Below are 21,808 nucleotides of genomic sequence, written 5' to 3' on the forward strand. Positions count from 1 at the left end.
ATTGTCCGCCAGATCTTCGTGACCGGATCAAACGGTGAAAGGTGGTGGCAAAACTTACCAACGCTTCCTGTCCTCGTTCTTAAGATCTCGTGTTACTTTAGCTTTCATCCGGCGGTATTCCAAAATGTCCGTAAGTTGCCCTGTCCGACGAGCCGTTCTTTCTGCTCGGCGACGTAGTGCTCCAAGGTGATTAATTGCTGGGGTAGTAGCAAACACAACTTCGTGTACCGTCCAGTTAGTCGAAATTACATCAAGCGGCTTACCAGTTGCCGCCATCACGTGGTGGAGACCGAGAAGGCTCGGACGGCTGACAGTCCCCAACACCGTGCAAACTCGCACCTTCGGGAAGAACTGGCGTCTCGTACAACGTTGTCTTATTGTCCCGGCAACGCTGCAGTATCCGTGCTTCCCAGGGCGTCAGTGTTCCAAAGAACTCGTGTTCGTTTAACTGGCCTGCCATGCTCGTCAACAAAACGCCGGTCCTGTCTCTGCCTCCGCAGCCGCGCGTCCCGATCCGGTGCCGATGACCGCTGTCAACTTACGTCACTTCGGAGTCGGGCCATGAATGGATGGACGGGATCGACATTCTACGTCACGTCTGCGTCAGGGGTGACGTGGTGTCACATGGCCTCTGGGGGGCCGCTGTCAAAGAAAAGGAAAGGGCTTCCTCCTCTCGTCAGAAAGAAGCGGCTCAAACATGAGCAAGAGATAAACTGATGTTCTGAGGCTGGAACAACATAGAAGGGACAGATACAAACATATCTGTCCCTTCTATGTTGTTCCAGCCTCAGAACATCTTGTTCAACAGGTGCCGCTTGCGTCGATTTCCGTTGTATGAATGTGTGTATTAGTGAGCAAAAATGTAAGAGTGAAAGGAGGGTGAGTGAGAGTGAGTGGCTGGTTTGTCGTCCCTTCAGATGATGCACCCCGAAAGTCGCTGGAGAGGTGTGTTAGCTTAGCTCAATTGGTAGAGCCCTGGACCGGTAATCCAGAAGATGTGGGTTCGATCCCTACAGCTGGCTAACCTTTTCAGTGACTTTCATCTTTCTTCGTTCGAACATGAGGTTCGCTTCAACCACGAGTGTAAAGATTGTGCAAACCCATTGTTGGACGTCCGGACCTTCGACCAACACAAGTCACGCGATTTTTGGGGGGGGTCACTAGGGTGCTCCTTTAACAGAACATTCTGCCTTATTTACAATCGCAGGCCACCCTGATAATTCCCTGTTGTGTTCACAAACAGCATTTACTTGATACCCTTGTGCCACTTTTTTCAGTCTATAAGACAGACTATATAAGACAGCTATAAGTGTTTCTCTATTATTCAACACTTGCGTAATTCTCGCACCACTATTGAACTGTTTAACAATCTTCGAACATACACTCACAAGCAGTTCTATCGAATACCCTGCATGCGTGAGCCTTGTTTTCTGCCTGTTAAATCCTTGCTTGACCTCACGTTGACACGATCTGGAGATGTCCTCTTTAGTCGCACGTTGTATCACATTTCGTTTTACAGTTTTCGATACATTTGACGAAGGAGGCATACACGTTCTTTTCATCCTTTGCTAGTATCTCCAACATTCGATCTTGATCTTTTGAAATTATAAGCAATTCCAGGAATTTTTCGTCAACCATATCTTCTATGGTAACCTCTCTGTTCGTGTTTTTAGCGCTTATAAATGAATGTTTTAGGTACCGTAATTTCACGCGTATTAGCCGCGGCTAACGCGCGATTTCGTTTTCTCACGGGCGCTCTGCGGCTTATCCACCGGTGCGGCTTATCTGATGACTGTTTTCCCCTGGTATTTTCCCGATGCACCGGTTTTAACGAGAGGGCGGACAGTGTCTCTGGAACAGCACCGTCCTGCCGATGTACGAACAGTAAGTAACAGGGGCGCGTCCACATTCGAGTAGATTGACCTTCCCGGTGCCTCCCGCAAAGCAGCTTTAACGAAAGTGGTGACAGTGATTCGTGTCTTCTGGAAGACCCATGGATCCATGAAAAACACGCAACAAGGGCGCAATCCGATCTTGGTAAAACATAGAACTGAGCTCGGAGGTGATGGTTAAGAAAAGCCTGGTTGACCCCATTGCGAATGCATGGCAGTCACCTTCCAGTGCAACGTATTTGTGTGCTCATCCCATACTGCCGACTCCGGTTTTGCTTTTCTGTTCCGTGCTGTACACTGGGGAGGCATTGATGGGGGTAGCTAAGAAATAGTCCATCTTGAAAATAAGACTGAAGTGCGGTACTCGTAACCAAAGGGAAGGCTTCCTCCGCAGGTTTGGCCTTCGTTAGTGGGGCATGCACGTACCTGAAGACATCTGTAGAAGAAGACAGCCCGTGGTCTTTCAACATCGTCCGCACAATGGCGCACGAGTTAGCGCACAAGTAAGCCATTCTTAAGAATCGGTATAGAATTTTAACCTAGTATAGTGTACGTCCCTGCAGTTCCTCCTTGCTACAATGAAAGGACGACAACTGAGAAAATGCCGGGAAGTATACCAGTGACGCAGTCACTGACACCTGTGCTTATCTGTATGCGCGGCATAGAGACGCGGCTGTATGCACGACATAGAAGGGACAAACACATACAAGGCCTCAATTGAGGCCTTGTATGTGTTTGTCCCTTCTATGTCGTTCCAGCCTCGGAACATCAGTTCTCTTTGTTCAACAGTTGCCGCCTGCGTCGATCCCGTCGTATGAATGTGTGTGTGAGTGAGCAAAAATGTAAGAGTGAAAGGAGGATAAGTGAGAGAGAGTGGCTGGTTTGTCCCTAGAGATGACGCACACTGGAAGTCGCTGAGAAGGCGTGTTAGCTTAGCTCAATTGGTAGAGCCCTGGACCGGCAATCCAGAAGATGTGGGTTCGACTCCTACAGCTGGCTAACCTTTTCAGTGACTTTCATCTTTCATCGTTAATTACCTTACATAAGCTTCTGGGTCTTCTGAAAGCTTTCAATGCAGGCGTGCCTCGCAAACTAGCTATAACGCCACGATGTAATCTAATCAAAATCGTCCCATGTCATTAACTCTTCAGACGGCGATGGAGGACAGGTGGGCCTTCACGGCAGGCAAGAGTTCTGCATTATTATCATATCTGTATATTGCACTTCCTGTCTTTCTTTCTATCTCTCTGTATTTGTGGCTTGTAGTTGTGCCGTCTCAACCAAATCAATCAAATAATTTGTTGTTGAGTCATCACGATTTAATTACTATTTAGGTACGACTAGTGAACTGAGATGTACCATGCTGTTCCAGCTTAGGCTGCGTTCATGACGGGGAAGGACCAGTTCAAGGTCTCATCGGTCATCCCGGAGCCATTGACTGTCCCTGGGACTGGGGTTACATCATGAGTTATATTCAGAGAGACACAAAGGAATACCACTTCTCCCAGTGCTGCGTTGCTCAGATCGAATATTTAGCCCGGTAAGAAAAAATAATTCGCTTTGTTTACCTTCATAATAGGGATTCTTGTGTGCACTGTATCCAAGGATGCGGATTCCTGCCCACATAAAGAATATAGCTGTTGTTAGAGAAAAAGGTGAATTTCTTTCAATTTATCTTTGAATTTGTCTTTGAATTTCGCGATACCCGACCACTGGACTTCCGTTTTCCGGATTTATTTTTCCATAGATTCCGGTCGGACGGGGATGATCAGCGTCGGTTCTGTTTTGAACTGTCAGAGTCTTTAATGATATTTAGCCCAGAAAATAATTGTCCAAATTCAGGTCCAAATATTTGTCCAAATTCCAAACACTGGAACATCGTTGTGCGCGTTTCCTCTCGACTCGCTCCGCACGGTCAAATGGGGAGGAGGAACAGAAGACGACATCGGTTATGTCATTATGGTTCATAGGGGGTGACCGCTCTCCTACTGAGGTCAGCGTAGTCAGCGCTAACAGGTTTTCTTTTTCCTTTTTTTTTTCTTTTTCGTTGCTTTCTCCCTGTCAAGTGGTGAATGATGGAGGACTTCGAACTGCCTATGGAATATCGACACGTGTTGCCACTTTCAGAGTGGGAAAACTGTGAATCTGCAGAGATGCAGAATGATGAGCTGTACGCCGAACCGTGATGTGCCTTACATGTCAGCAGGCGCCAATGTAACCGGCGTTGTCGGTCATCATGTGGTAACCAAACAAAAGGCACCGCGACTGTTCCAACGAAATCAAAGAAGTGGCGTGTCTTTTATATATACGAGGGGTGTTCAAGTCAAACCGAGACTTTTCATTTTTCGCAAAACTAAAATGAACTTACAGGCGTAAAATTTTCCAACGTAATCTCGAGCTGCACTAATGCACTTGTCCCAGCGTTTCACGAGGGCTTGGATGCCAGCAGCGTAGAAATCCTTACCGGCGCGTAGCAGCCATGATCGAACCGCGTACTTGCCCTCGTCGTCGCAGCTGAAGTGGCGGACCCCAAGGAACGCCTTCAGTGGCCCGAAGAGATGGAAATCGCTGGGGACGAGATCTGGGCTGTAAGGAGGATGTGGCAACAACTCCCAGCCAAGTTCCTGTAAGGTGTGTGTCGTGAGATGCGCGCTTTGCGGTCGTGCATTGTCCTGTAGGAGGAGGACTCCTTTGGTGATGAGGCCCGGCCGAGGTAATCATTTTACACCTTTATTTGCTCAAAAAAAGTCTATTCTTATAAAAACACCCTTTTCTATTCCGCAATGGGTGCAAGAAGAGCATTACTAAAGGTGTAGTATCGACATACACCACGTTTTATCCAATGTCGATCATTAAGGGCGTAAAGTGGGGTGTTGAAACAGGTGTTTACCCTCAAATACACCATTTTACACCTCACTTGAATTGGAACTATGGTGTTAAAAATGGTGTTTTATTTCGTGAGAGAAAAATTATGCCGGTTTCACAGCTCCGCTCAGCAAATAATTACATTATAGACGATAACTTGAGTTAAAAACACAGTATTTGACAGGGAGCGATGTTAGAAATTTAGGTTACATCTTTGACTCGTTGCAAGCGCGGGTGTTACTTGCAAAAACGCATTCCCGTCACCGTCACAAACGTTTCCCGCCCCACCACATGTAACGAACGCGCCCCAATAAATTGTATTTCAGTATATGATCCGTCCGACACGCCAATATAGGCTACTGAGGGGTTGGTCTTCCACCATGAGGCCAATACATACTGAGGGTGCCCGAGGTCTCTTCAAGTCTCGGCACTCACGTTGGTCCCACAGTGTTACTAAGCTAACAAGGCGTGCATGCGACGCATTGCGCTCCGGTTTAGGTTCTACGATGGAACCACAGCTTGACGTCTGCCGTGTTCACGGTGCTGCTTGCCATAGAAGCAAGAACATCGAACTGTATGTCTCGACGACTGATCTTGGCATGCTGCTGCGGAAGCTTGTATTACACTATTTGTGAGGGAATATTTGCTAGCAAATAATTCCATTATAAAAGGTGTTTTCAACAGAATACTCCCCGTTTAAGGGTGTTCTTGTTTTTAAACGCCCATTATAACAGTGTCTTATTAGGAATACACTTAACTAAAGGGTGTATTGGGAAACACCCATCATATGAGTGTAGAGGCAACACCAGAAATGTGTGCGCCATGGGATAAGCCATTTACACCAAAAAAGTGTAAAAGAGTTTGTGTATGCACTTTTGATGGTGGTACCACTGCACAGAAAATCAACATGAACACCAGCCTTGCCCCAGAAAACCGTGGCCATGACTAGAGGTGAGCGCGGGTAATCAATCTTGGACCCGCACCCGCACAGTACCCGCGCGTGTGTGACCGGCACCCGCAAGAATTTTATCTGGGCGACCCGCACCCGCAGTGCTATCTGTATACCCGCATACTCGCATTGGGACCCGCAGGCGGAAGTGTTTCTCGTCCATTTTACCGCTGTTCCTACTTTAAAATAATGGAAATTCTGAGTGTTGGCTACATGTCTCGGACGGCTTCAATCGTACGTCAATAAAATTGCGATTCAATAGTGAGCCATATATTTATTTATTTAAAAAAAAAAACAAGGGTCCGAGGGACATTACATGGGGCGGTGGGAACATCATATTGGCATGGAACATTGAGAAGGAAAACACAAGGAAATAAGGAAACAAAACAACAACAACATCTTGGAATAACAGAATAAAAACAATACAAGTAAGCATACAAAGCGATAAACTCAGCACTACAACAGAACTAACACTAGTATTGAAGATGCAGGAAGCGAGAGAGGGAGCTACGAAAAACTCTATGGTCGTCAATGGTAGCGATTGATGATGGGAGGTTGTTCCACTCAATGTTAATGGTGTAAAAATTATTTAGAGAACGCGTTAGTAATACAGTGGCAGTAACTGCATTAATATCTATTATTATACTATATCGCATTAATACTATATAATTAGTACTAACTGCATTAATAACCGAACTCGTCCGCCAGCACTTGTCTGTTGCAGTCTGCACATGGATTTATACGGCCAACGACATAGGCCACTGCTGAGCTCGCGTGTGACAGAGAGCGATCACTTAGTTGGCCATGGAGTGAGGTTGATGCGGGTATACCCGCACTACCCGCGGTCGCATTGCGGGAACACCCGCATTTTACCCGCGACCCGCAGCGATCGCGAATTCCCACACGCAAATCGTGACTTTGTGCTGGGTGCGGGCGCTCGTCCAAAGTAGTGTGAGTAGTGCCCGCTTTCGCTGTCATATCCCCAAAGCAGTCATGGAGTGGCATCAATTGCAAGCCGCGAGGCAACCATGGGCGGTCAATACTGCTGTTCGTTCCCGTAGAATACGTGACAGATAACGACTGTAGTCACAGACACAGCCTCTCCACGCAGCTTCCGGAAAAGCTAAATACGTTGCGGGGTAAGTATTTCTTCTCCTGCGCGACAATCGAAAGTTGAAACAAGGTCGGTTTACCATGTGCTTCATAGTGGCTTTTACAGCGGAACCCTTGGAACTACAGAGGTTGCATTAAGTGTGGCAGACAACCGTTATAACTTTAATGCTTCCCTACTTTGTAATGCTTACCTCATGTCAACCAACTCGAGTGGTAATTCAAGGTCATTTATTATACTGCCCAGTATCAACACGGGTACAGATTGCTACAATGTACAATTGAATGTCTCTACGGGTACAAAGTGGAGGCATACGTAACCAAATCCTACTTATCCTACATGCATAAAATGAACGAAGGAAAAGAATATAGTCGAGGGCCTCAGCACTGAGCTGTGTTCGGTGGCACGAAGGAGTATATCGAAGCCCTGAGAACACCCTCTCGACGCTGACTTGCGTCGCTGGAACTGCAAGGGCAACAGTGGCAAGGGAGTAGAGCTCCGGGCGGCGACACTTTTCTTGCTCCCATGATGTCCAGAATATTTGCATTCTTGTTTATTCGAGGCCTTTTCTCAAACGCATCGAGGCGGCTGGCTATTTCTTCGTACAGCTGGGAGTGATCGCTGAACTGACGGCCTTCTTCTTTGTCAATGACAAATGCTTCCACCTCGTCAGCTGCACAATGAGATCTTTCAGGAGATACCGCTGATGGCCCAGCCATTTGCTCACATTCTTGCTGGAGCGTAGTAAATCTCTTCCAGGTCGGCCCAGGTCTCTTAGAAGTCGGCCCAGGACGCACATTCCCCCACGGCGTCAGTCGTGACGTTGCCCACATACGTGAGGCCGACAACGGCAAGCCCAATCACCACCACCACCTCTTCCAGGTCACTAGCAAATGTTGTTTTGCTCTGCATCTCTCTTCAGTAGTTAACGCTACATGGTAGCGGGGATCCAAAAAATAGCAGAACAGAATAGATCATTTCCCAAGAGGAGATTTTCCCGCCGTGTCATGGCGCTAACTTTACGTTTCTGGAAATCTCATTTTGCAGTCTTGACATGTCAATACGGCACTTCAGCCGAATTCCGTAGAAATCTCCAATTGTAAGCTGATCTCCTTGGAGCTCAGCTGCTGCCGTTTCGGCCTGCGTAAAGGTGCTCACCGTGTTCGTGATCTCCTGCCAATCTTTTTCGCACAAGTGCGCATCCTCCTCAGGCCCAACAAAATTGCTGCAGGATTCTGAGTTCGAGGAGACGGACAGTGTCGAGGAGACGGACAGTGACGGACATCTTGTCGGACAGTCAATGATTGATTTCTTTAGTCCTAGCTTGCGGAGCAAGGGCATCGCCGTTTGTGTCCGCATTTTTTTTACGACACTTCGGGATCTTTCTAGAATGTCATTGGCCGGTGGGCACTTCTGAGCGTCGTGAACCGCGAGCTGCAAAGTGTGTGCCGCGCATCTCATGCCTTGTAGAAGGGGCCCGTCATCCGAGAAAGCAAAAGCTCCCCTCGAACTCATCAAGGGACAGAGTAGGTGCAATATCGAACGAATTTTCTTCGTCTTCCTCTTCGCCTGAAGGATCTCCACTGGGTGCGGTTGTAGCTGCGGCCTCCCCTAGGAGTGCAACCATCTTGACCGTGTTTGCTGCGTTGTCCATTGTGACACTATAAATTTGCTGTGGAGAAATGTTATATTCTGATAGTATCTCAAGTACCTCACTCTTCAGGTGCTCTGCGGAGTGTCGCTCGAACAATTCTTTCGTAGCAAGAGTCTGCAGCTTGATTCTGCCATTCTCAATGTATTCAACGTTGACACCAAGCATCGCTCTGTCGAGGTGTGTCGCGCAGTCCATTTTCAACGCTACAAGTCGACCATTTAGAGATACTGTGACTTCCCGCTTAACAGCTCCGCGCCCACGGTAACTCTTTGACAGACACTTTCCGCGGAGATGCTGAATTTCTTCTTCATGGCGTTCAATACAGGATCAATTATTTTTCTAAATCCAGAGTCATCGACCAAGTCGAACGGTCTACCACTTTTTGTGACTAGCTCGACACAGGCGTCCATGATGACCTTTGCGGTTATGCTCACGCTAACAACGTTACCCTGCTGGAGCACGTCCCGCAGGAGCGGTTGCCGAACCGTCCCCTCACCTTCCTGGCTGGCGCTGGTTTCCATGCTAAGGCCCTCAGATGCCTTGCGGCTGGAAGGTTTTTGCAGAAGGAAAAGGGCTTCATATTCTGCTCTGTGGTGTCGATGGACGTGGCGCATGAGATTCGAAGCATGGTCCCCAGTGAGGCGCATCCCACATTCAGCTACCTGGCATACGAACTGTCCTCTTTCCGGGTCAAACTTGAAGTGCTTCCGGACTGGATGACCTTTCACATGTACCATCACGGCTGTGAACAAACAGAAATGAAAACAAACTTCTGGGAGGCGTAACAGGCGGCGCAACGCGTACTCGCGTGCACGCAGTGGCGTATCTAGAGCTACCTGCGCCCATGGCAACATGGTTAACATGATGTCCTTGGGGATGCGTTCTCGTGTGGTCCGCACTAGGTTTCACACTACAACCTCCCTAATGGCGGGTGCTTTAGATCATTTATGAATGCACCAGGTTGAGTGCCCGACCTGGCACATTCACACCCGACCACATAATGGCGCCCCTGTTCACCTGGCGCCCATGGCACCTGTCCACACCTGCCACACCCTAGATACGCCACTGCGTGCACGTATGGGGAGAGGATTGCTATTTTTCTGGTCCTTACCTCACATGTGTACTCTAAAATATATCGTAAAAGAAAGTTCATTTCAGTCTGACATTTAACCTTTTTTTGTGTCCGATCTCTAAAAAGAAACGATCAATGCATTCATCTTTGCTATTGTAACATATACATGCTAAACATTGGTCGGCTATTTCAAAAAATGGAAACAGGATCGTGGATGCTTCCCTCCGCTGGACGGACGTTCGGAATCAGGTCCCCCAAGGTCGCCATTTTCCCATGTATTTGTTCCTATCCCGATGCGTGCAATGCCGGAGGCCGCCCTTAGATACCCCATTGTTACCAGACGTTGGCTTGCGTTTGATTGTAGCGCGCTATAGATCCAGTTGAAGCACAATTCAAGCCAGGCCAAGTCACCGAAGGAGAAATGGACGACTGCGCCTGCGGCGCCCACTGGCGGCGCCTGGTACGACAGGTACGCTATGTGATGCACGCAGCCGTGCAATAGATCCTTCCGATCGCTCAACATGTTTAAAAACGGAACCAAAAAGTGAAACACGACACATAAAGTTGTCATACGCGTTTTATTTGGACATATAAAGACTAGATTCACTCGCAGAAACAACAAAAACATTTTGCCGCTAAACTTAGCGCGCTGAAGTGATCCGGAACGGCAACAGTGGGGTATCTAGTGGCGGCATGGAGGAAGGAAAATAAGGAGGGAGTGTGACGTCATTTTGCGCGATTCCGGAAGTTTGGGTGAGGAGAAGCAACTGGGACAAACAATCCTCCTCTCCCAGCTCTCCGCAGCTGTCAGAGGAGCTGTGAGTGCGAGTTTTGGTTTGCGATCGTGCGTTTCAAGGATCTTGAATTGCGTGTGTTTGCTGCAGTTGCACTTTAAACTTCGTTTACGTTCTTCAGCGTGTAGGAGATGCCGACCTGCTGCGTGCAACGCTGCAGATCGCGCTCTCTTCGCAAAGAGCCTGGAGTTTCATTCCATTCGTGAGTATATATGATCAATTCATATGCAAGGAAACTGAAAGTTGTTAGTCAGAAATGCTGGACTTTAAGTTACGGCTGATTATTGCTTTCGTCACTGTGTAGGTTTCCAAAAAAACCACAGCTAAGAGCAAAATGGATCGAGGCCTTGGGGAAAGACGTGAACTGGGTGCCGCCAGAGTGGAGCCGAGTTTGCTCGAAGCACTTTCACCCAGACGACTTCGTCCAAACGCAGTCTCTCGTCCGACTTCGACCATGTGCAGTTCCCAAATTTTTCCCACAACATGAGGTAGGACGACATAAACGGCGCAGAGCGCGCACGTGATACTTTTAATGCTTTCATCGTCAAATGGGTAGTTTAGCTTGACTGCTTGTTAGTTATCACGCTGGTTGCATGTCGCACGTGATATAAATATATCGTACTTTACGCTCAGTGGTACAGGAAGAAAAAAAAAAGAAAATCATTGATCTCTATTTTCGCAAGGTACAGCGCTCTGGATACTTCAGGAAATATTTCAAACTAACAGATGTCCTCTATTTTCTTTAGCATGCTGGAACCACAAGTGGGGCTGAAGCTACAGTGGAAGGCACAATGGTGAGATAGTTATGCTTATCTTGTATTGTAGTGTACAGCAGCAAGAAGATACAGGATGTCCCAGAAAACGTGTCATTGAATTTTAATTAAAAAAATCTACGCCACCTAGAATCATGCGGCCAGCAGCATTTGTTCTTACTGGGTTCTTGCCACCTCCTGCTGTGCATATCATGTGTCCTAAGCTTAACTATGTAAAGTTTTGGGATCTGAACTCTGAAATTTGCCAAGTAAAGATCACTTACCCCACCAATGTGAAGAGAGTGCTGAATTTACTCAAATTTATGAAAATTGACAGGAATATTAAGGAGCTATCGCATTGGAAGAAATAGCCAAAAATCATGCTCTACGGAGCTCGCACAGGATAGCGTGCGACGAAATTTTCACCAAAATCTTTGTCTGTCCGACAAAAGGAGGTTGGAAACCCAGCCCACGTCGGCATGGCTGAGAGAGATAACACAGACATAGCTTATCGTGTCCGGCTTCGGCTGGGGACCATGCATGCCTTCCCTCTTCCAATTTCAGGAGCTGTGACTTTTTCTACTATCACTCTGTGGGCTGGGTTTCCAACCTCCTTTCGTCGAACAGCGACTGAGCTGAAAAAGTCCTCATGCGTTATGCTCAAGCACCCCGAGAAGAGTGATGTTCGGCTATTTTTTCCGATAGGATAGATCTTGAATATCACTGTCAATTATCATGAATTAGAGTAAATTCAGCACGCACTTTGGGGTAAAAAAGTGTCCTTTACTTGGCAAATTTCAGAGTTAACCTTCACAAAAATTTACATAAAAAAACTTATAGGATACATGACATGCACGTAAGGAGGTGACAAAAATCTAGTAAGAACGAATGCCGTTGACCTCATGATTCTAGGTCGCGTAGTTTTTTAATTAGAATACAATGACATAGTTGTGGAACACCCTGTATGCTTGTTTTTCACATAACAGCTTATAGCTAGAAACCGAGTGAGAAAGACTCATGTTTATCATATGATAAATGTTGGAATAACTGGTTCCATATGCTCCACAGGACATCCCTACTGAAGACAGCACCCTGTCACACATTTCACAAGTGCCCCCTGTAGAAGAGGTATGAGGAGCTGTGAAGTGCAACTGTGCCACCGTGGACTTATGCACATTGAAGCTGTAGGACGTGTAAGGCCTCATTCATGTGGGCTTTAATTTTTCAGGTTGCTTCTACATCATTCGCAACACCACTGCAAACACAGGGGCGAGCCATAGAGGTACAATAGCAGCAGCGGCATCACTATAGGCTGCATGTCACCCCCCCCCCCCCTCTCCCATAATGAATCTTTTTCCGTATGTGATACACTGTACACAGTAGCATGGTCTGCAATACATAAAAATATATGTTACTGTACAGAAAGTGTAATACTGCTCCAGCACATCACCCCCTTCAGTCACATCACTCAGTGTGTACGGCAGGCCCCTAGTGATGCAATTGCATAGCAATCTGAATAGTGCATCTTGTGGGCTCATAGGTGTTTTCAAATTCCAGACTAGCTTTGAGCTGCTGTGGGACCCTCTCACCACTATGGAAATGGAAGTGGTAATGCATCACTTTTTATAGTTTCTCCTAGACTTGTTTTGTAGTTCAAGTCATGCGTATTCATAGCTGGCTAACTCGCTATCCCCAAAATGAATAGAGCGATGACAGTTGGGCACATGGCAAGGAACGCATAGAGCACTGAGTCAAACGCTTACTTTTTTATGCAAGCTAACATAGTGCTTTTCACAGGATAGTTGCAGTCCTTCCACAGAACGCCTCCCTGTTGAGCTGGTGTCCCAAATGAGCCAGGTAACACAATTGTAAATTAATATACCGCATGTGGGGGTATATGAGTGTAGATACTAGGTACATAGGTATACACTTGGTTAAAGTGGCAATCCAGTAACAAAAAAAAGTTGTGTTCCTGATCTTCTGCCACAAGAATGTATATTTCATCTTCCTAACAGACTATGCTTCATATTATACGTTAAGGTGCAAGCTCAGTGCCTTATGTATCTGCATTCTTCACATTCTAGGGCACGTCACCAATTCCCTGTGACTCTCTGGTTGACATGCAGGCGGTAATATATTATCCAGCTTATGTGCTACTCAATAGGCTGTCAATTTAATTTTGTGTTCAGTTTACCAAGGTATTCTATTGCACTTGCTCAGCAGAAATGAAATATGTAAACCTTCATTTACATCCATTAGGCAATATGCAGGCTGACTTTCTTCTCCACACTTTACAGGAGAGTTCTAGTTCTGTGATGGGAGGTGCACCCTCTGTGGAGCAAGTTCAACAGGTAAAAGAAATTTGCCTTGAGTAATTGTTTCCACAGCGTGTTAAATATTTCCACAACTACTAATGAGACCTGTTGCAGACCAGATGCAGTGACTTAAGCTAAGTCAGTGTAGAGACGCATTGCAGCTATTTATATGCACTGCGCACCCCACCAAGCAGGCCATAAAGCGCAGAATAAAATATTAGTGGCAAGGTTTTTGTGCTTATCTGGGTTCTCCTTTGTTCACTGCCTGTGACATACAAGTTAACAGTTGTAGAGCTTGATGTTTTGCATATATACTCGAAATAAATGAAGTAAATTCTACATCATGTCATGCTCCTGTTGCAGGAATCCCCCGTGCTATCACAAGAATACATGGAGGAAAAGGAACAGGTATAATGCCAGACAACATTTAGCTTGGATTGTTGAAATTTTACGTAAATGTTTTTATGAAAATGTAGCATGTTTCTGAACTCCTGTGGGATCCTCTTGTCAGCGTGGACACTGAGGAAGCTGAAGGACCACGAGAGGTACATAGTACTTCTGCTCTGACAAAGGAAAACAGTGTAGAGCTCCCCTTAACTTCACTTGGGGTATCATCATCTCCCTATGCCATGATGACCTAGTTGTGCATATATGCTCTTTCATGTAATGTGACGTAAGTGCCCTTGGAAACCACAGAATATAGTAGCCCTTACGCTCCCACATTTGAAGTTTACTGTTGAGTGCTGTCGTAATGGGGTCCCAAGTAGAGTTCTCAGAGTACATGTGGCTTTCTGAAAGGGCATCATATGCAAATTTTACACATTACAATTTATTTGAGCAACTGGTAACTCTAGGGCACAAGTGGATCTGCACTCGAGGAAGACTCATCCCCTGGTTCTGGAAACCATGCAAGTCAGGTATGAATGGTGAATTCTATGTTCACAGGCCCTAGCTGTCAGTTTTTTGCGAGCATGTTGGCATAACAGGGCTCCAAAAGGAAACAGCATTCCAATGCAAACACTTGTGAAACAAAGAATGATATTCTAAATGTTTTTACCTATTTAGGTTGAAGAGGAAACATTTACTTCCCTCCCTGGCCCTTCTACAAGTGCGCAAAAGTTATGGGTAAGCTCAGTCCCGTGTGTAGGTGCTGCAGACACACAGCTGCTAGCATTACGCAGTCATTCATCGTTCGGCAAAAGCCCCGGATCCTTCTGTCTTGCATGGTGTGTAATTTTAGGTTACAGAGCAGGTGCATATAGCCGCATCTGCATTTAAATCTATCCATACTGATTCTCTTCTCACATGGCAGAATGTGCATGCATTTTAACCTCATTGCTCGAAATAAAATGTATACTAAACACTTATGACTGATGATTCAATGATGATTTTACTAACATCTACTGACTCTGTTCTGCACAATGTACTCCTCTATGTGAATCAATAAACAAATGAATTTTTCTGAAATCAAGCATGTGTGACTATTTACCCTGAGATTATGCACCTTACAGAAGATGAACATGTTTTTTAGCAAAATAGTTATATTTACATGTCCCTTCTGTTCATATGCAAATTAGCTATTGTTCTAAATAGGAATCATGACAGCAAATTACAACAGGGGGTAAGTTTGCAGTAGAATGGAAAGTTCTCTGGTATAATTGTTGTCTAAAATATTATAGACGGCGTACTGCAGGCTAAATGTGAACCCCATTTTCTTTATATAACTATAAGCCTGTAACAGTAGTCTGAAGGCACATATCAGCTATACTATACCAGGATGAGCAACCTCCTGAACCTGGAATTGTTGGGGAGAATGGTAGTAATATGTGCAGTAGTTTATCTGTGAGGTGTTTCTAATTATTGGGAAAAAAATATTACTCTGAAACGGTCAGGACTGCAAGAACAGTCTCCCTTCATCAATATTTGTCATGACCTGCAAGAGGTCTGAACACTGAAAAGAAACGAAGTGCAGGGGAGCTGGCACAATGTAAAAACGACGATAACACCTGAGACACTGAACAGAAAAAAGACGACACGACACGTTCTCAACGAATAAATGATAGGAAACGTCTCATTTATTCCTGTGACGACATCAGGTACAACAATGTGGTTTGCGCAAGCCCTGTAAACGGATTTGTGATTCATGTATCTGTAGTTCGTAAACTGGAGTACTGTGGGGACTAGAAAGCATTGTGAGTATGTGGTCTGGCTGAATTAAATTAAGACCAAAAAGCAGTACCAGAAGCAGGCATTTACAGACCCATACTGGTGTGTATACATATTCATGAGGCATGGCCCAACATCATTTCCGAGACAAGGATATAACATTTACGAGAAACTAAATTTCCTTCCCACTCGTGGTCGTTTCAAGTAGACCTGACAGTTCTATTAAAAGGATAGAAAACAGTAAGGAGGGGTTTAGTAGACACCATGTATACATGCACCACATATATGCCGGTTTGAGTCAGTTTACGGGTCCTGTGCACAGATGGCAAAGTGTGCTGTAGGATAAAACCTTCCCATCCTCACAAGATTCTAACAAGGACATACCACGTCAGAAAATGGAAAAATGTACATCACAAAAATTTATGTTGTATATGGATCTGTTTTAGGCAAAATCCACAGCTGATACTCCAGAGAAAGCCTTCTTAAGAGAACGGGTCAAGTGGTATACGTCCCTACATACCAAAAGCAGCAAACAGATAAAGAGACTTCAACAGGCAAATCGACGTTTAAAGAAAAGAAATGCGGGGCTGAAAGGTGTGATTAAGGATTTAACAAGACAGAAGATCCTGCTTGAGGAGAATGTTGCAGTTTTGGAGAGCCTTGGTGCTACAAATCAAGAATTATTGAAAAGACAGGTTGCAAAACGCACAGGAAATCCCCTCCCCACACAGTACTCACCTCAGCTGCGAGCATTTGCATTGACTTTACATTTTTATTCACCTCGGGCCTATAACTATGTACGGAGTGTATTCGACACCTGCCTGCCTCATCCAAAAACACTAAGCAAATGGTACCAATCAGTTGATGGCAGGCCAGGGTTCTCAAAAGAAGCTCTGAATGCATTGAAAATGAAAGCAACAGAGAATAGCAAGTCAGGCTTTCCAACATTATGCAGTCTCATGGTGGATGAAATTTCAATCAGACAGCAGCTCCAATGGGACGGCAAACAATTCCAAGGCTATGTTGACATGGGCACTGGAACAGATGGCGATTGCTTGCCAATGGCTAAGGCAGCATTCGTGATAATGGCAGTGGCTATTAATGGAAGGTGGAAGGTCCCGTTGGGCTATTTTCTTGTTGATGGACTTGGCGGTGAACAAAGGGCTGACCTAGTACAACGCAGTCTTGTCCTTGCCCATGAAGTGGGAGCGACTGTTGTCTCCTTAACTTGTGATGGGGCACCGTCAAACTTCGCAATGTTTAGACAGCTTGGGTGCAACTTCAGTGACCCCAAAAATTTGAAGACAAGTTTCCAGCACCCTGAAACAGGTGAAGTTGTTGTCGTTTTCATGGATCCTTGTCATATGCTGAAGCTCGTGAGAAATGCGCTGTGTGACAAAAAGATCATAATGAGTCCAGACGGGAATGCTATAAAGTGGAATTTCATCGAAAAGCTGCACAGTCTGCAACAGAAAGAGGGACTGCACCTTGCTAACCGTCTCCGCAGCTCACATATCGATTGGCGAAGACAACCAATGAAAGTCAGTTTGGCAGCTCAAGTTCTAAGTATGTCTGTTGCGGATGCCATTGCAGAATGTCGCACACAAGGGATCTATGGATTTGGAGAAAGTCAAGACACAGAACAGTTTCTCCGAAGCATTAATAATATTTTTGACGTCCTAAACTCAAGAAGTATGTATCAGAAGCACTGGAAAAAGCCACTGTGTTCAGCTAACATCTCTTCCGTTCAGTCCCTGTTCAACATTGCAGACACTTACCTGTCCAGCCTGAGAGAACATCCAAATGGCATCCCACTACTGAAGACCAATCGGAAGACTGGATTCTTGGGCTTCAAAATTGCAATGAAAAGCCTACTTATTCTCTATGATGAACTGGTTGTGAAGAAAAAGGTCCTGATGTACATACCATCTCATAAGGTGAGCCAAGATCATCTCGAACTTTTCTTTGGTGCTATCCGATCCCATGGACGGTGCAACGACAATCCTAGTGCCCAACAGTTCGCCGCAGCATTCAAGCGACTGATTGTGCAAAACGAAGTCAGAGACATCACCACTGGCAACTGCTTGCCACAGGAGCACATTGCGATACTCCATGTGAGCAGTGCAAGAGCCGCACATTCTGAAGAGGTCTTGAACGGGACAAGCGATCGAAGGCAACTGCTGCCAAGCTGTGAAGAAAACTTGGGTTTTGATGACGACCACGATTACTGTCCTGATCCTGGGCACATTTCAGAATGCGGGGGAATGATAGTTACATACATAGCAGGATTTGTTGTGCGCAAACTTCAGAAGTCCCTGCTGTGTGAAACGTGCATAAATGCACTAACTGCATCACCTTCTGAAGAGCCGACATATGCTCTTATATATCGAAAGAGCAGAGGAGGGCTGCTCTATCCATCTGAAAGTGTAATCAAAATTGCACAGAAATCAGAACAAGTTGTCCGGATTGCCAGTGCAGAAAATAGACTCACGGCCAAGAACATCCTTGCAACAATGACTTCCGAAGTGCTCCACAAATTCCTCGACTGGAGCCTTTTTCCCTTGCTCCGTGATCACATGTTCGATCAAAGTCCTTTAGACAATCATTATGTCCATCTCGTAAAGTGTGTAGCAGAGAAGTACATTGACATAAGGCTGCATCACATTAGCAAGGATACAACACAAAAACTTCACGTAAAAAGAGTGAGGCAGATGTTTACAAAGCTGACTCAGTTTAAAGGTCAGTAAATTAGGACTTTGCAGCTATTTCGAATAAGTGAACATGTTGCCACGTTGCATAGTTGTTGAGATTGTGGAGACAGCTGCCGTGTAACAGTGATCTTGCATGGCTTCGGCCCCAACCCCTTTTGTTTGTTTGTTTTTGTTTTATCTGTGCTCTGAGACAAATGTATAGTGATTATGTATATAACTTATGTCATGCATCTGCACAAGCCATAAACATGTGATGAGGGAAACATCTCCTTGAGAATTAGAAATAAGCACAGGGACATGGGTTATGGGGAACACGGAAAAATACAAAGGAGCAGCCGAGGCAGACTACTTGCTGGTTTTGAGTCTGTCTCATCTGCTTCTTGGTATTTTTCCATGTTCCCCTTCATCCGTGTCCCTGTGCTTGCTTCTCAAACTCAAGATGTTTCCCTTATCGCATTCGCACCAGCTAACTTGCCTCCTATTTCTGTGCCTCATGAAACAAGAAAACATTAAGTGTCTGATGTATGTACATGCGTATACTATTGTATTGCACCCACATGTGCAATGCCTAGAAAACACTTGCAAAAGGAGCTGTCCTCCCCAGTAAATCGTCCGGAGATGGGACACGACACATTGCATTTGAAAACTCATATGGATGGGGTGAGTATGTGGTACAGTGCATACAGGTGGCCAGTGGTGCTACCTTTTTTTCCATTCCGTATATATATATATATATATATTAATCACATGAGACAAAGAAATGGTATCAAGATAAGGAAGGTTATATTCATGGATAACACAAGTAGAAAAACTGATTTTTCTCAGCTACTTGCGTACAGCGACGACATGCAACATAACCACCCGTGCGTTCTGTACTTTCCCGGTTGCATCCAGCAGGTTACTCTCAGTACCGTGGTACAGACAATGAAACCATACTACGTTATGGAGCCAAATTAAACGGCACTGAATAGGTAACGCTAACAAGAACATCGTCGGATTTCATATCCGTTCCGCGCAGCTCGTGATTGCTTTCTCCAGTAAAATTTTCAGCACAATTGTTTCCCTGAAAGTTTGCAACGTGCGGCGACAATGCTACGAACTTTACCGTATCACTTGTGCGTCGGTTTAGTAATCTTAACTGCTAGTATCTCGTATCTATCTCTTATTGCTAACACCTCGCCGGGCGCCAGAAACCACCATCCACGCCGGCAGCTGCCCCAGTTTGTTTGTCCCAGTTGTGGCGAAGGCTCACCGCAGATTGGCTGCCTCCAGTCACCTGATCGATATGACGTCCTCATGACGCGTACTATATGTCGTCACTTCCACTACACTTTTGTGATTCGGAAAGAAACGGTCGTGCTCCCTCCTTAGTTTTCCTTCCTCCAAGAGTGGCGGCCTTCTTCGTTGGACGCTTTTCCGAGGTGAGTTTGGGGGACCTGTTCGGAATGGCCGTGAAAGCTAACGATGTAGGTCAATATGACACTAAACGGGCCAAATTAGACGGCTCAGCTTTGCAAGCTTACTGTGGCATGGCGGGAGGATTTCGAAACTTTGCACGAACTTCAGTATTTCGAACACGCCGGCCTTTAAACATAGTTTTCGTGATACCACCGGGGGATCAGGCACCATATTGTTAGCTAAAGGGCGTTTGAAGGCACGTGCCTACGTATGACAGCTTCTTTGGCTTGGCAAGCGACGTGTGTCGACCCAGCAGACTATCTCGTGTGCAACGCTGGCCGCAACGGCGAACGCTTTCTTCGTTCACCGACAGGCCGCGCGAGTAGCCCACATGACTACACATGACAAGCGGGACGATTTCATATGATTTTGTATGGAATCCTTGTCACAGCAAATGATTCGGATCAGTGTATGTTCGCGGATGTTTGAAAAAGGAAAAAAAAAGGAAAAAAGAAAAGCATCGAAACATTCAGTGAACCGTTCGGAGCTGTTCTTTTCATTTGTTCCGCTTCGGGTTCGGCTCCATGGCAAAAACGGTAACACACACACACACACGAAAAATAATGGTTCGATTCCGGTTTACGGTTCAGTTCTGGTTCGGTTCAACACAGTTTCCATGAAATACACTAGAGTGAGGTACACACATACTGTGAAGTTGGGGGGGAAGCTTGCCTGCATTTTCTCGACAGGTATTCAATATTGGAGATATATTCTATCTCTCTCTCTCTTCTATCTATCTCTATATTCTACCTGGTGAGATTGTATACGTTGAGATACTCTCTGCGAGTTTGTAGTATCACGTAACGCACAAGTCTTATATTCTGGGCGCAAACCTGTGAACGTGGTGAATCACTCGATCTGCACGTTAATATTTTGCTATTCTAGCAACTGTATTATATAAAAATCAGACATTATGTAAACATTCCGTCCTGCTTTGAGCTGCGCAAATTCCCCCAACCACTCTGCCTTCCACCTGAATAATGCAAAGGCAGACCACAGTGACAAGCGCATTCGAAAAACGGGGTGAGAAAAAGCAACTAATTTCTATGCTCAATGACACAGCAACATGCAGGCAGACGTGACACTGTTTCAAGATCTTCTAAGGCTGCGCGTTTGTACGTTCGGCGTGTTCTCTCATTTGCGTTTTCCCGCGACCATCTTATACGCGACTGTGGCACAGCTGCTACTTGCAGTGAAATAATTATGGCGTTCCTTTCCAATATGTGCACTTTTGTGCGGGTGGCGAACGCCACACAGCTCGTTATCACGTATCTTCAGCGACAAAGCAACCCGAAAGCACATCAAATATAAAGCGTATACCCTTAGACACACACACTTCCCCACACAGCACAACTGTCCGTGTATTCATTGTACAAAGAAAACGTATGCAATACAACGAAATCAGAGATCCATTTACCTGAATCAGCAGTTTGTCCGTTACGGTATCGAAAGCTTGAGTCCCGTAATGCCTCCTTCACGTCATCTGCACGGTAGTCGCCTCCCATGTGATTTTCCTTCGTCGACGACTTGTATTTCACAAGCAGAGTGACACTGGTGCTATCCTCACGCATACGTCTCGCGAAAATGATAAACGAAAAGCTAGAAAACTACGAACACCATGTGCAAGCAGCCTCGCATGTTTCAAAAGAGTTGACAGCACTGAAAATATGAAGCGGCAAATCCCGGAGCCTCGAATATGAGCTGGGAGGCGCATTATACGTGTATATTTTCGCTTTATTATTATTTTACTCTTCAGTTGTCTAAGCAAGTGCAAAATCATTGTTTGTCCATGGCACATTAGCAGAGCAAACGTTTTACCCATGCGGCTTATCAAGCACCTGTTTTTTTTAAGGAGTAGCAAGCCGGCACTTGCCTGGATGACATCTCCTTTTTGTGTGAATAAACATATACCCCCCATGCGTTTTACTGCTACTACTATCGATCGTTTTTGACTATCGATTGTTCAGTTATCGAGTGAACCGGAATCAAGGTAGTATCGCGATAGTTTTTCGGACTATCGATGGTATCGTGACTAGTGCACTTGGTGCGTCGGTGGAGCTTTTCAACAA

The 21,808-nt window shown here is 45.6% G+C and overlaps 2 protein-coding genes and 1 long non-coding RNA gene across 4 annotated transcripts in view; 2 read left to right on the top strand and 1 right to left on the bottom strand.

Annotated features, from left to right (window-relative positions):
* Nucleotides 1-1,093: 1,093 nt before the first annotated feature.
* The window catches only part of LOC135374252 (A disintegrin and metalloproteinase with thrombospondin motifs like), a 74,701-nt gene continuing 53,986 nt past the window's right edge, over nt 1,094-21,808 (top strand). Inside the window, exons 1-2 of the mRNA XM_064607248.1 lie at nt 1,094-2,395; nt 3,265-3,432. Coding sequence (XP_064463318.1) covers nt 2,373-2,395; nt 3,265-3,432 — 191 coding nt within the window. The 5' untranslated portion in view covers nt 1,094-2,372. The remainder of the gene's footprint in view (nt 2,396-3,264; nt 3,433-21,808) is intronic.
* LOC135374254 (THAP domain-containing protein 2-like) lies at nt 10,368-14,865 on the top strand. The gene is made up of 13 exons (XM_064607249.1): nt 10,368-10,539; nt 10,642-10,825; nt 11,084-11,131; nt 12,158-12,217; nt 12,318-12,371; nt 12,647-12,697; nt 12,887-12,946; nt 13,174-13,218; nt 13,387-13,440; nt 13,768-13,812; nt 13,881-13,949; nt 14,259-14,321; nt 14,470-14,865. Exons 1-13 carry the CDS (start codon nt 10,469-10,471, stop codon nt 14,680-14,682), a joined length of 1,017 nt encoding a protein of 338 aa, XP_064463319.1. The 5' UTR covers nt 10,368-10,468; the 3' UTR covers nt 14,683-14,865.
* LOC135374253 (uncharacterized) lies at nt 15,748-19,666 on the bottom strand. Of its 2 annotated transcripts, XR_010416811.1 has the most exons (5): nt 19,387-19,666; nt 17,850-17,988; nt 17,497-17,758; nt 17,349-17,419; nt 15,748-16,958 (listed from the first exon to the last, which is right to left on the bottom strand). It is a non-coding gene; the product is annotated as an uncharacterized LOC135374253 (long non-coding RNA). The 2 variants fall into 2 exon arrangements; XR_010416810.1 differs by having other exon boundaries at nt 17,497-17,988.

The sequence above is a fragment of the Ornithodoros turicata genome, unplaced genomic scaffold (genome assembly GCF_037126465.1).
Source record: "Ornithodoros turicata isolate Travis unplaced genomic scaffold, ASM3712646v1 Chromosome49, whole genome shotgun sequence".
In the NCBI taxonomy this organism is placed as follows: Eukaryota; Metazoa; Arthropoda; class Arachnida; order Ixodida; family Argasidae; genus Ornithodoros; species Ornithodoros turicata.